Source organism: Myotis yumanensis, unplaced genomic scaffold (assembly GCF_028538775.1).
Source record: "Myotis yumanensis isolate MYYU_CA2020_CCGP unplaced genomic scaffold, mMyoYum1.0.hap1 SCAF_19, whole genome shotgun sequence".
In the NCBI taxonomy this organism is placed as follows: Eukaryota; Metazoa; Chordata; class Mammalia; order Chiroptera; family Vespertilionidae; genus Myotis; species Myotis yumanensis.
In genome coordinates, this window is record NW_027223770.1 from 10,814,086 (window position 1) to 10,828,989 (window position 14,904).

At 43.8% G+C, this 14,904-nt stretch overlaps 2 protein-coding genes across 5 annotated transcripts in view; one reads left to right on the top strand and one right to left on the bottom strand.

Annotated features, from left to right (window-relative positions):
- The window catches only part of IFT81 (intraflagellar transport 81), a 192,661-nt gene that overhangs the window by 100,358 nt on the left and 77,399 nt on the right, over positions 1-14,904 (bottom strand). The gene's annotated exons all lie outside the window — the stretch shown is intronic.
- LOC138997936 (P2X purinoceptor 7-like) overlaps positions 1-14,904 on the top strand; it is a 41,020-nt gene that overhangs the window by 19,853 nt on the left and 6,263 nt on the right. For both annotated transcript variants that reach the window (XM_070399906.1, XM_070399907.1), the window contains 6 exons: positions 4,050-4,130; positions 4,712-4,841; positions 6,471-6,607; positions 11,243-11,333; positions 13,027-13,092; positions 13,180-13,329. In XM_070399906.1, coding sequence (XP_070256007.1) covers positions 4,050-4,130; positions 4,712-4,841; positions 6,471-6,607; positions 11,243-11,333; positions 13,027-13,092; positions 13,180-13,329 — 655 coding nt within the window. The remainder of the gene's footprint in view (positions 1-4,049; positions 4,131-4,711; positions 4,842-6,470; positions 6,608-11,242; positions 11,334-13,026; positions 13,093-13,179; positions 13,330-14,904) is intronic.

Here is a 14,904-nt window from a genome sequence, read left to right on the forward strand (position 1 = left end):
TGACCTGACCCAGAATTGAACTGGTGACCTGTTGGTGCATGGGGTTGACGCTCACCACTGAGCCAGACCAGCAGGGCAGTGACTTCTCTTTAACACACAAGGTCAGGTCCAGAGGCAGAGCTTGATTTAAATCTCAGAAACCACAGGGACTGATGCATTTCAGCAGAGAATAGAGACCTAGATTCAAATCCTGACTCTAATACTTCTTTGCTGTGTGACCTTGGGCAAGTTGCTTAACCTCTCTGAACTTTAATTTTTTTCATCTGTAAGTCGACGATAATAATTGCACCTACCTCAGTGGACTGATGTGAGAATCAAATGAGATACTTTATTGTGATTGCAAAGTGAGCCCAGTGCCTGGCATATAGTAAGTGCTCAATAACATACACAAACACACACACACACACACACACACACACACACACACACACGATCTGCCCATAGAAGTTTGGTGGTTCTAGACTAGCACTGTCGGTGGAACGTTCCATAAAGATGGAAATATTCTCTTTCTGTGCTGTCTGATACGGTGGCCACATGTGGCTATTGAGCACTTGAAATGTGGCTACTACAACTGAGCCACTGAATTTAATTTAATTTAAATGTAATTAGTCACACTTGCCTAGGGGATGTTGGACTATCCTGGACAGCATAGCATTAGACAAATGTGACTCAGGGTCACACCACCAGAACCTGTGGGGCAAAGAGTTCCCCAAACTAACTTTTTAGAAGGTCCAGGTAAAGGTTCTCAACATTAGAGTAGGAAGCACTAGGCAGTGTCAGCCTGTCTTACCCTCAATCAGTTAATGGCACCACTCAGGTTCATTTCTAGGTCAAGGAAGATTCATTATCAAAGAAGGAATTGCTCAGGGACATTAGCCTACACCCAGGTCCTCCTGGTTCAAGGCAAGGGGCCTCCTGGCTCTGCCACCAACTCATTCACCAGATAAATACTGGTACTGTGCATCTCCAAGGTGCTGCTGCAATTCTACATGACCTTGGGCAAGCAAGTTCCTGAACTTGTTTCCTCATATGTCATATGAGCATGGGTTCTAGAATTAGTAAAATGATTTATGCAATCATTCATTCCTTCAACACATCTATGACCATGCAGTAGGTGTTAGATATTTATGTCATGTGTAACTATATACAAAAGGCTGTGCCAAATTTTTCCCCCAAATATATTTTTATTGATTTCAGAGAGGAAAGAGAGAGGGAGAGACAGAAACATCAATGATGAGAGAGAATCATTGATCAGCTGCCTCCTGCATACCCCATACTGGGGATTGAGCCCACAATCTGGGAATCAAACCATGATCTCCTGGTTCATAGGTCGACGTTCAACCACAGAGCCACACTGGCCAGGCCAGGCGGTGCTAAATTTCATGTAAAATACAAAATGACCCAGATAAGGCTATTGCAGTCAAATAAAAGAGATAGATATATGTGCAGAGTTGTAATTCAAGGTAGAAAACTGTAAGTATCATGAGAGAGGAATAAAGGGCTTTGATCCTTAAAGTTTTAGGATCCTATAGTCCTCTGATTCTAATTAGAGTGTTGCCTAGGAATCATGGGATCTAGAATGTTCTAAAGGCAAATGGTCCAGCACATAGCAGGCATTTGTTATAAATAAGATTTTCTTTTGTGCAAGTGACAGATATACAATTTAAACTGGCTTCAGAAAAAGAGTGTTACTTTTTGGCTTGTGTTTTTGACTCCTGACATTGAGAAGTTCAGAAGTATGGCTTCAAGTAAAGCTTGTTACAGGTTTCAAATAATGTCATTAAGATTCTCTCTCTTCCTCCCCTGAAATTATACTTTCTTCCATTTAGCTCTCTTCACGCTGTGGTGTGGGGGAACTCAAGATTTTTACTGTCCTTACTACTAATAGTCCAAAAGAAAATTACTTCTCCCCCCTTCACCCCCAATAGTTCCTACAAAAGCCCTGGAATGTTCTCATTGGCCCAAGTCACATAACAATCTGAACCTATCACTGTGGCCAAGGAGATTGGATTACACTGTTTGGCCAGCTCTGGGTCACTTGCACACTCCAGGAGCTGTAGCGATGAGCAGGACATGGACTCATTCCCACCCAACCCTCTGAGCTGAGAGTGGAAGAGAACTGGCTTCCCCAAAGGGAGAGAATTGAAGGGCTATTGACAGAGGGGGAATGGATGCTGAACAGGCAAAAATTAGACTGTTCTCTATAGCTGTGTCCTAAATAAAGCCAAAGTTGGGCTCTGCAAGTCCTGGAATAAAAAGCAGATCGTTCTTGGTGCCCTCTTCCAATTCTCTCCACCCTTTCCTGGTACTACCCCCAATATATATATATATATATATATATACTAGAGGCCCGGTGCATGACATTCATGCACTGGGGGGGGGGTCCCTCGCCCAGCCTGTGCCCTCTCGCAGTCCAGGTACTGAGGGATGTCCACCTGCCAACTTAGGCCTGCTCACACAGATATCCCCTAAGGGGTCCTTAGCGCTGCTGTGGAGGTGAGAGAGGTTCCCGCCACCCCTGCTGTGCTCACCAGCTGTGAGCCCGGCTTCTGGCTGAGTGGTGCTCCCCCTGTGGGAGCACACTGATCACCAGGGAGCAGCTCCTGCATTGAGCATCTGCCCGCTTGTGGTCAGTGTGCATCATAGCCACTGGCCATTCTGCCATTTGGTCGATTTGCATATTAGCCTTTTATTATATAGGATATCTTCCACCTACTCAGGCCTGCCAGGTAACAGCGTACCAGCTGTACTTTTTCTTTTTTAATCCTCACCGGAGGATATTTTTCCATTGATTTTTAGAGAGAATGGAAGAGAAAGGGAAAGACTGAGAGAAATATCAATGTGAGAGAAACACATTGATTGGTTGCCTCCCGCACACACCCTGACCAGGGCCCGGGCAGAGGAGGAGCCTGCAACCGAGATATGGTGCCCTTGACTGGAATCAAACTCGGAACCCTTTGGTCTGCAGGCTGATGCTCTATCCACTGAGTCAAACCAGCTAGGGCCCAGCGGCACCTTTTAAATCCACAGCCAGTTCTCTCCATCTTTCAGAGATTGTTAACTGCATAAGTACAAAAACCTTAACTATCTTGTTCATCACTACATCCCCAACACCCAGTCTCATGCTCAGTCCAATAATTATTTGTTGAATAAATAGATAGAAGGATGGTGGGTAGACCTTCCTGCAGTCTAGAATTTGGGCTCCTCTAACTCATGCAGAATTCCATGTTACATAAGGCCTCTAGGAGCTGAAACCGGTTTGGCTCAGTGGATAGAGCGTCGGCCTGCGGACCGAAGGGTCCCGGGTTCGATTCCGGTCAAGGGCATGTACCTGGGTTGCGGGCACATCCCCAGTAGGAGATGTGCAGGAGGCAGCTGGTCGATGTTTCTCTCTCATTGATGTTTCTAGCTCTGTGTCCCTCTCCCTTCCTCTCTGTAAAAAATCAATAAAATATATTTAAAAAAAAAAAAAAAAGGCCTCTAGGAGAATGACTGACAGAATCAACTATGTGTGTGGTGCTGTCCTCAAGAATGGGGAAGTCAAGATAAGAAAATTATGGTCCCAGCCCTCCAGGAACACCAGCCTTTTGGAAAAGATATGAGGGGGGTATGATGGAGTTGGCTTGTACCGCCTCTGAGCCAATTATGTGCATCCCTTCCCAACTCCAAGTTCAAAGATGTCCCACTAGTAGCCTGAAATCAGACATGGTAGGAGTAGTTATACCACAATTATCAGTAAATGCTACACATCAGAGCTTTTTTTTTTCTTTCCCTGAAGAGCGTGTTGATTTATCAGCACACCACGGCACATACCTAAACATACAATTATATCACTGAGAACTGCCATAGGGTCTCTTCTCCCAACAAGAAGGGAGAAATTCTTACTGGAGAAGCTGGAGACTTTTAGAACATTTTGCCAACTAGATTGCATTTCTTTTCACTCATTGCAATGACCCAAGCAAGGGACCAGAAGCCGCTGGTCCCACTGACCCACTTCCTCCCTCCGTCCCTGTAGTCATTGATCTCCATTGTGCATGTCTCTCACTCAGGCCTGCGCTCTTGAACAGTGCTGAAAACTTCACTGTGCTCATCAAGAATAATATCGACTTCCCTGGCCACAATTACACCACGTAAGTGACCAGAGTGTCTGACCATATTGTTATCTGCTGCTGTGTAACAAATTACCCGAACAGCTAGAAGCTTAAAACAACAAACATCTATTATCTTCCACAGTTTCTGTGGACCAGGAATCTGGGAAAGATTTGCCTGGGTGGTTCTGGCTCAGGGCCTCTCAGGTTGCAGCTGAGCTCTCAATGAGGCTGGAGTCACTCTAGGCTTGACTAGGGCTGGAGAATCCAAGCTCACTTATGTGGGCCTCTCCCTGGCACTGCCTGAGAGTTCTTAGGACACAGCTGCTGGCTTCCCCCGCAGCAAATGATCCAAGAGAGACAGAGGGCAAGCAAGCAAGACAGTAACCAAGATGGGAGTCGCAGTCTTTTATAACCTAACCTTGGAAGTGACATACCATCACTTCTGCCATGTGCTACTGGTCACAGACCAATCCTGCTACTATGTGGGAGGGGACTACACGAGGGTATAAATACACAGAGGTGGGGACCACTGGGGGCCCTCATGGAGCCCAGTCACCACACTGGCTCATTCCTATGCAAATGTTCAATGGAAGTGTTTGTTTGCTTTTCATTATGTGCAGGAGAAACATCTTGCCAGATTTAAACATCACTTGCACCTATCACAAGACTCAGAATCCACAGTGTCCTATTTTCCGACTAGGAGATATCTTCCAAGAAACAGGAGATAACTTTTCAGAAGTGGCAATTAAGGTTGGTGGTGCCTTCGTACCATGAGGTTTGTGGGGGAAGTTGTGTGAGGGGAATGGAAGATGTCAAATGGCCAAGGGGCTGAGCCACTGGGTCTTAATAATATGGTTCCCTTTATTGAGCATTTAGTAAATCCATCCATGATGCCAAGTACTTTCACAATAATCCCAGGTAATAAAAAGCAGATTGTTCTTGGTGCCCTCTTCCAATTCTCTCCACCCTTTCCTGGTACTACCCCCAATAAGAGGCCCGGTGCATGACATTCATGCACTGGAGGGGTCCCTTGCCCAGACTGCGCCCTCTCCCAGTCCAGGTACTGGACTCCTCTAACTCATGCAGAATTCCATGGTACATAAGGCCAGTAGGAGAATGATTGACAGAATCAACTACATGTGTGGTGCTATCCTGAAGAATGGGGAAGTCAAGATAAGAAAATTATGGTCCCAGCCCTCTGTGGGGATTGAGCCCATAACCTGGGCATGTGCCCTATCCCAGGCGTGAGATACTTGGTACATTAATTTCCTGAGGCTGCTTTAATAAGTGACCACAACTTGGTCGCTTAAAAATTTTTATTTATGTATTTATTTATTTATTTATGAGAGAGAGAGAGAGAGAGAGAGAGAGATTGATTTGCTGTTCCACTTATTTATGCATTCATTGGTTGATTCTTGTATGTGCCCTTGCCATCTTTTTAATTGTCTGTTTTGATTATAGCTATGCCAGTAGGGTGAAGTATCTCATTGTGCTTTTGATTTGCATTTCCCTAGTGACTAGAGATATTGAACATGTTACATATCCTTACTAAGCATTTGTGTACCTTCTTTGTAGAAATGTCTACTCAAATTGTGGTGTATTGGGGCAACACTCTAACCAACTGAGCCACCCAGGCAGGGCAACACACATTTTTTTTTTCACACTTCTGGAGATCAGAAGTCCAAAGTCAGTTTTACTGAGCTGAAATCAGGTTAGCAACAGGGTGAGGCTCCCACCAAAGGTTCCAGCGGGAGAATCCATTTCCTCGCCTTTTCCACCTCCAGAGCTAAATTCCTTGCATTTCCTGGCTCTTTGGATGATGAATGACAAAAACATTAGATAGTCACTATAATATGTAGAGTGCTTGGTTTAGTGCCTGGCAATAAATAACAATTGTGATTATTCTGTATTATTTTTACCTTTCTCCAAGTCAGAGGCTGCCAATTCCACATCGCTGTATCCCTAGCTTCTAGCATACTTTCTCGAAATGCCATATTTCATGATTCAAAGACATTTTTTCACATTCTGATAGTTCTGAAATCAGGAAGTGATTTCAACTGATGGAGTCTCACATTTTAATTGACAGCATTTTCTTCTTAGAGGAACATAAAAAAATTATGTCTTACAAGCAATAGTGTCTAAGATTCAGTGAAGATTCAATGAAATATGATAGTCAGTGCTCAAAATACGTTTGTAGAAAGGAAGAGATTCCTTAGATGTTCAGAGGAGAAAAAGGTCACCTTGAATTGAGGAGGATGGGGTGGCTGAAGAATCATGTAAGTCCTTTCCTTCAGTGATCATCACTATGCAGGGAGATGTCTGGTAGCTGCACCCCACGCCCAGCAGGACTTAGAGATAGCTTCTTGTTGTCTTCTTCAGGGGGGAATCATGGGCATTGAGATTAACTGGGACTGCAACCTGGATAGTTGGTCCCATCACTGCCGTCCAAAATACAGTTTCCGACGCCTTGACGACAAGAATACCAGTGAATCCTTGTACCCTGGCTACAACTTCAGGTAACAGTGCATGAGGTCAGACTGGCCACCTTTGGCTCCCCAGAGGCCTGCCAGATACAGATCTGGTCCTGGTACCTCTAGGGGTCTCATGGCTTCAGTCCCAATTTATCTTTAGCACCTAGAAAATGCCGTTCTTTGTTTTGAGCTCAGCAATATATTTATAGGACTTTAATATGACTTTATCTTGCATTTCTTTATGTTTGGGGTGAGGGTGGTGGCATTTTGATACTAGCTCATGCTCCATCGTGAAGTCATTCTGCTAAGAACATCTTTTTTTAAATGTTTTTATTGATTTTTTAATTATTATTATTATTATTTTTTAGCGAGGAAAGGAGGAGAGAGGGATAGAAACATCAATGATGAGAGAGAATCATTGATTGGCTGCCTCCTGCATGTCCTCTGTGGGGATTGAGCCCATAACCTGGGCACGTGCCCTGTCCAGGAATCAAACCAGGGCCCTCTTGGTTCATGGGTGGATGCTCAACCACTGAGCCACACCGAGCTCTACGAACATCTTAAGGACTCCTGACACCTGGGCCACATTGCTTCCTCACTGCCATTCTGTCTTACCTCGAAGGTTCTTTGCAGGGCATCCTGTATGCTTCTGGCTTCCGGATGTCAACTCTGTGAACTCACTAGAATCCTGGTTCACTTGGACTTTTCAGCGGGCAGGTGCTGATCTGTTCTTGCTTTGACAGTTCAGTCCTCTGCTCCTGACTTTTGCCCAGTGGTGATCCTGTGCCATCCTGACGTGGTGTCCATGTTTCCTCCTATATCTGGATAACTTTCTCAGCCTGTTCCTACAACTCTGTCCCAGCAGTAATGGTGGCCTTTCAGTGTGAGGTTTACAACACAGTCTCCAAGACTTATCATTGCTTGTGGGAGCCAGGCAGGTGTCTGGGACTGTGGTTATGGCTAGTCATTTTGTGCCCAGTTCCAGGAACAAAGTAGACTTATGCTGCTCCCTTTTCAGAAAAAGTGTCCAAGTATATCCCTAGAATAATGGTTATACAATTTGCCTATGAAGCTGGTAGAAAATTGATGCTGGGCCCAGCTGGTGTGACACAATGACTGAGTATCGACCCATGAACCAAGAGGTTGCTGGGTTCGATTCCTGGTCAGGGCACATGCCCATATTGTGGGCTCGGTGCCCAGTGGGGGGCATGTAGGAGGCAGCGGATTGATGATTCCCTCTCATCATTTCTATCTCTCTCTTTCTTTCCCCTCTTCCTTCCTCTCTCTCTAAAAATCAATAAAAATATATTTTTAAAAAATTTTAAATAGAAAATTGATATTGGTATTTCTCATATTTTTCATTAGTTAAATATATGTTGAAGAAAAAATATGGGTTTCTCTCATGGAAATATATTTGCAAACAAAAAAGACAAAGTTGCTTTCATAAACTTATATTTTAATAGGATATGAATATAAGAATTATTATAAGTATAATATATAAATATAAGACAAAAGTGTAAGTAAATAAAAACCTCCAACAAGCCAACATCATTAAACATCAGAGAAATGCAAATTCAAACCACAATGAGCTACAACTACGCACCTACCAGAATGGCAAAAATTTAAAAAGACAGGCAATTCCAACCGAGTTTCATCCAGGGCTCTGAAACCAGTTCCACACTTAGGAAAGGTTTTGGTCATCCCCTGCTGCTCTACTGAATAGGCCTGTGGCCATTAGCAAGAAGAGAGGATGGGATCCATGGTCCCCCCACTGCCCTCACAGGCTGTTTCCTTAGCAATCAGCAGAAGCATGCAGGGCAAAGTAACGACCAGATGTTAGCAAATGTCCTTCAAGTCACTGAGCTAAGCCTAAGAACATTAGCTCCTGGAGAGATCTGAGCTTTCTGAAGAACTGAGACTGTTATAATATTGATATTATTTTAGAACAAAGTGTTAGAGCATTTGTTGTCTGGAATGAGCACCAGAAGAAATCTCTGGCCTGAAATAAATTGTCCAGATCTGATGGGTAATGGATAAGTTATTTTCAAACAGCCACACAAAAGAGAAGGCAATTCCAGGTTATAGGAGGTAGATGAAAAAATGTGCAACTTTCTAAAACATAGGCATTTGAAGAGGTTGATCACATTTCAGAATTTTTGTCTGTTACCAAAAGATGTCCATGGCAAAAGTCCTTCTAGGTGAGCTTATGTACAGGATGTGTAGCTAAGGCAGACAGAAGTCCGGATACACTTCCCTCGTTGAGAAGGGGTGTGTGTGTGTGTGTGTTTTAGTTTCCTGTGCCTGCTGTAACACAAGACAACAAACATGGTGGCTTTACCAACGGAAATGTATTCTCTCACAGTTATGGAGGCCAGAAGCCCCAAATCAAGGTGTTAGGAGAGACAAACTCACTCAGAAGTCTCCAGGGGAGGGTCCTTCCCTGCCTCTTCCAGCTTCTGCTGGCTCTAGGCATTCCTTGACCTGTGGCTGCATCACTCCAATACCTGCCTCGGTGGTATTGGCCTTCTCCTCTGTGTTTGTTTCAACTCTCCCTCTCCTTTATCATGTCATTGGATCTAGGCCACCCTAAGTCAGGGCTGATCTCATCTTGAGGTCCTTAATTACATCTGCAGATTCCACTTTCAAATAAGATCACATTCAGAGGTACAGGGGTTAGGTACTTGGATATATCTTTCTGGGGGAGACTGGTCAACCCATGACAGTGTGCAAAAAACATCCTTGTGCCTGGCCAGTGTGGCTCAGTGATTGAGGGTCAATCCATGAACCAAGAGGTCACCAGTTCAATTTCCAGTAGGGGGCCTGCAAGAAGCAGCCAATTGATGTTTCTCTCTCATTGATGTTTCTCTCTCTCTATTCCTCTCCCTTCCTTTCTCTCTAAAATCAATAAAAACATATATTTTTAAAAATGACATCCTTGTCCAGGGCCTACTATTTCCCAGAATGTGGCCCCCTGACCACCTGTACCAGAACTCCGTGGTACTCTCCTGGAAACAGAGATTCTTAGAAACATCTCAGACCTTCTGAAACCACCCTTTGGGCTTGAGGCCCAGGAATCTGCCTTTGAACACACTTCCCAAGTGATTCTTGCCCTCAGTTTGAGAATCATTCTCTCAAGACCTTGAAAGCAGAAATTCAAGTATTTATATTGTAGGATGTTAGCCTTCCCCGTCAAACCGACTTGCATAGAAAGACAATGCAACCGCAGGGCACAGAGTGGTGATGCATGCTTGCTCTGTGTACTAGAACACAAGCCACTGGATAGAACAGGAGAAGAAAGAACCGCCAGGGAATGAGAACAATCAGATGTAGAGATACTGAAACCCCTCTGGCTGGAAACTCATTAAAGTGCCTAAAAATACCTAACCAATCTGAATGTCAGATTTTGAGAGTTAAAAAAAAAACCCCCACCACAGTTGCAGATGTTCTATACTGTATTCTGGCAGAGCATCTGTCTTCTGTTTTCTTTTCTCCCCACACCTGTAAATAGATTGTGAATTAATAACTCAGAAAGGAAGCATATACCATTGCCTAAAAACAACCACTGAAAGGCAGACGGGGAGGGACAGATTGAAAAGTTTCTTGAGGCCTGGGGTTTACGCTTCCCTAATTGTTCATGAAAAATAAAACACACCACTTTTCCTGACTGTGGCACTGGTGAGAGATGCATATTTGGGGTGACTGTGATTTGCTCATGGGTCTTAATTTCTAAGACGACCAAGTGAAGACAAGGATAGGTGAATGCCATTGAAAGAATTTTATTTTATTTCCAAAAAGGAGGGGCATGCTATGCCACACACGGCCACAGGGGGGAGCACCAGGTTTGGTCAGGAGGGAGGAGGGAGGGGAAAGCATGGCTTAGGACCTTTATTGTGTTTGTCCTGGAAAAGGCAAGACAGGGCTGGGGAACAGCTTAGAATTGACTAGTCTGAGTAATGTGGGCTCTGGGGTCCAGGGGTGGTCTCTGGTTGTCTGGTACTTGGCCCTGGGTGATGTAAGGGAGCAAAAATATTGGCTGAATGTGTGAGAATTAGGTCAAAAAAGGTGGCGGGGAATATGGAGTCGGGATTGGTTGGAGAATTTCCAACATGATTTTCATGCACTTGTAAAAGCTGGACTGCAGGGGAGATGTAAACAACTTCAGTTGTTCGTTTGGCCCTGTGATAACGGCTGCCAAATAGACACCTACAGAATCTAAGAAAACAGGGTTAGAACAGATTGCTGAGGTACCTGTCCCCAACCCAGTGATTAGTATCTAAGATTCACCCCCAACACGTTGTTCTAGAAAACCTATCTTTCCCTCTTAAGGAATAATCAGATGGCTTTAAGGTTTTGTGTGTTTTTGTTTTAATATCTTCGCTTTTTGCTTATCCTATGTTGTTGGTTAAAAGTTGTTCCTTTTCATCTTAAACAAAATTAGCAGACTTTTCATCACTCTATGATAGTGGAAGCAGAGGAGGTGATGTGGGGAAGCAGCGCTTTGGTTCTGGGTGGTCAGAGAGAGTGATTCGTGGGTTAAGATTGTGTCCCCTTTGCCGACCATCACGAAGCTAGAAGATAGATAAGGAAGACTAGACCAGCTATTGTTTTGGTTTTTCTTTTCATAACACACCAGCACTTTCAGATAGATCTTTATAAACGTGGATCCTTTTCCTCCTACAGATATGCCAAGTACTATATGGAAAACAATGTTGAAAAACGGACTCTGATAAAAGTCTTTGGGGTCCGTTTTGACATCCTGGTTTTTGGCAGCGTAAGTATCTACCCCAGCCACTGGCACTTGCATTCCTACGACCATGTTCTAATGATCGCTGTAGTGCCCCAAGAGATGAATGTTTTGATGGTAGTCATTAGCTGGCACTGTGTATCTCACATGTGGGATAAGAGAGGGGGAAGAAATGTCTTTGGGGTTCTGTCCATGAACAGTCATCTGTTGAATACAAGAGGGAGATAGAGAGAAAAATATATAAAATATATAATATTTAACTTTAAAAGTTTTCTGATGCTTAAAAAAAGAGGAGAAAGAAATCCCTCTGCAAAGTACAGTAGTTAGTACAGAATCCAACAACTTAATTTGGCTTAGGAAAAAAAGGCTTCTTAAAAAAAAATTTTTTTTAGTTCACATAAATGAAAGGTCCAGGAACCATTACAGGCTTCAGGCATGGCTGGATCAAGATGTTCAAACATCATCATCAGGAATCTGCCTCCCTCCATCGCTTACGTCTGTCCTCCTCTGTTTTCACATCATCTCCCGCTGTCACCTCTGTGTGGTGCTGTCAAGCAACTCCTTATACCTCACCAGTTTAGCAACCTCAACTAATCACTGTGACTAGGGTTACACCATACTCCCAATGGCTGGTGTTGGACCAGCTCTGAGCCAGTCCCTTCCCCAAAGCTACATGGAGCAAGTGTTAGTACACACAGACCCAGGGGGAAGCCCTGGGACTGAAAATCTACCTCTGGAGGTAGAGAAAGACTGAAGAAAGGGGCAGTCCACTCCATTCTGGTAAAAGAGTTTATTAAGGGAAACTTACATATAAGGAGCATCTTGGGCAGCTGCAAGATAAAATAGCCCTCTGAGCCACTTAACTATATAGGGCAAGAAGGAATAGTCACTGGTACTAACACATGAATGCTACCAGCTATCAGGGAAATTACTTTACATGCTTGATGAGGTCAGGATGACAGCCCGTTCTAGGAACCAACAGGTAGCAGGAGGCAGGGAGGGGTGCTGATTTATGTCAGAATGAACATAGACCTTGGTCAGTCTCTAAGGGAAAGGGTCTGGGGTAAGCAATCTGTTCTAGCCAATGTCCAGCTCACAGGTCAGACAGCAAGCATATCATGGAATTGTCCCTCCTCTACACTGAGGATGGACAGAGATAGTTCTCCACAGGGAGACTGGGGTGCTGTCTCCAGAAGAAGGAAGGTGGGGATGCTGGGCATGCAAAACTCAACAGATGCCCACAATACCTTGTCTGACAGCATATTATTTATGCAGCATAGTGCTAAGAAGCATGAGAATCAATCAGATATAGCTGAGGGAGTAGAAAGGCCATGAAAATAAGAACCACAAGGACACCTAAGGGAAGACCTTCTGCGGACATTCCTTCCCTTTGATTCCAAAGCAAATTCAAACCACTTTTCTGAAACCCTCACCTTGTATGAAAAAACAACCTTCAGTGGTTCTCCTCTCAGTGTGTGGGTTCCAGCGCTTCTTTGTTTAAAACATTCATGTTTTCAAGCACATCTTGGAAGATAGAAACAGGATGAATGAGAGTCCTGTGCTCAGTCTCTGCAGTCTCTGTCGCCGTGAACACCTTGGATGCATTTGTCAGAATCACAGAGGCAGACTCCCGCCTCTGCTGGAACTAACACTGACATGTTAGAGCAAAAGAGCACGGCACTGAATTTCAGCCACGTAACCTTTCCCGCTCTGCTCGCAGGGAGGAAAATTTGACATCATCGCACTGATCGTGTACATCGGCTCCACCCTCTCCTACTTTGGTTTGGTAAGGCTTTCTCTTGCCCATGCTTTATGAAAACGCTTTGGCAAAAAGAAGTTTCACTAACACGGCATTTGTCGGGGTTCTTCCCAGGCCACTGTATTCATTGACTTCCTCATCAACACTTACTCGAATACATCCTGTCAATCCTATGTTTATCCCTGTTGCAAGTGCTGTGAATGCTGTGCGGTCAATGAGTATTACTACAAGAAGAAGTGCGAGTCCATTGTGGAGCCAAAGTCGGTAAGGCTCACTGTGTCTACAGATGCCAAAACACTGAGGTGTCCGTTAGCTCACTGAGAAATGTGCAAAAATAAGGCCAAAACCACAGGTGTGATCCCAGGGTGGACAAGCCTCTAGACGCCACCCCAATCCACCATTTCTCAGATGAAGCCTTTCGTCTTAGGGAAGGATAGAAACAAAAAAAGAGAGGAAAGAGAGGGAGAAGAAATTTTTACATTCCGGGACCTATCAATTTTTTTAAAAATATATTTTATTGATTTTTTGCAGAGAGGAAGGGAGAGGGACAGAGAGTTAGAAACATCGATGAGAGAGAAACATCGATCAGCTGCCTCCTGCATGCCCCCCATTGGGGATGCGCCTGCAACCAAGGTACATGCCCTTGACCGGAATCGAATCTGGGACCCTTCAGTCCACAGGCCGACGCTCTATCCACTGAGCCAAACCGGTTAGGCAGGGACCTATCAATTTTATCAGACTTATTAAATGGGCACAGCCAAAAACAATCATGTAATGACTTTGGGGAACAATCTGGCAGTGTATAATGACATTTAAATGGGACATACTGCACAGCCTGGCATTCCCACTTCTCCACACGTGCCCTAGAGACACACATGATCACACAGGGAGTATAGTGTACAGGTATGTGTCCACTGCAGCACAAGTCACTGAAGAAAGTGCTTCTATCCAAATGTCCAATCCGTGAACAGTGCATGAACTAGGTTAAATACATAGCAACGAATGTCGGGCGCTCGTTTAAAAGAATGACGTAGATAAAAATAATAGCCAACACTTATATAGCACTTCAATGTGCTTTATATATATTAACTCACTGAGTCTGCACAACAACCTCATAGATAGATGACACTATTATCCCATTCTACAGATGAGGAAATTGAGGCATAGGAGGGTTACATAATTTGCCCAGTCATATAGCAGGTAGGTGGTAGAGCCGAAATTCCAACTTAGGCAGGCTAGTTCCAGAACCCATGTTCACAACCACTATGTTTTAGGTACTTTCAAATATCCAATACATTTTGTTGAGAGGTAAAAAGCAAACTACAGAATGATACATATGGTATGATATAGGTTAAAAAACTACATACATAAACTAAACTAATTCTATGTATTTTATACATGTACAGATATGCACAAACACATACACATATATTCTATATATTTTTCTATATTTTATATAGTTCTACATGTATTATACACACACACCTCTATATGTGGGGGGTTATATATAAAAATACAAAAAGGCATTAGACATACAAAAAGAGATAACGAGCCCTAACCGGTTTGGCTCAGTGGATAGAGCGTTGGCCTATGGACCCAAGGGTCCCAGATTCGATTCCGATCAAGGGCGTATACCTTGGTTGTGGGCACATCCCCAGTAGGGAGTGTGCAGGAGGCAGCTGATCGATGTTTCTCTCTCATCAATGTTTCTCTCTCATCAATGTTTCTAACTAACCCTCTCCCTTCCTCTCTGTAAAAAATCAATAAAGTATATTTTTTTAAAAATAAAAGGGATAACAATCCCTTCTGGAAAGAAGCCTGGGATGGGGGACTAGTCAA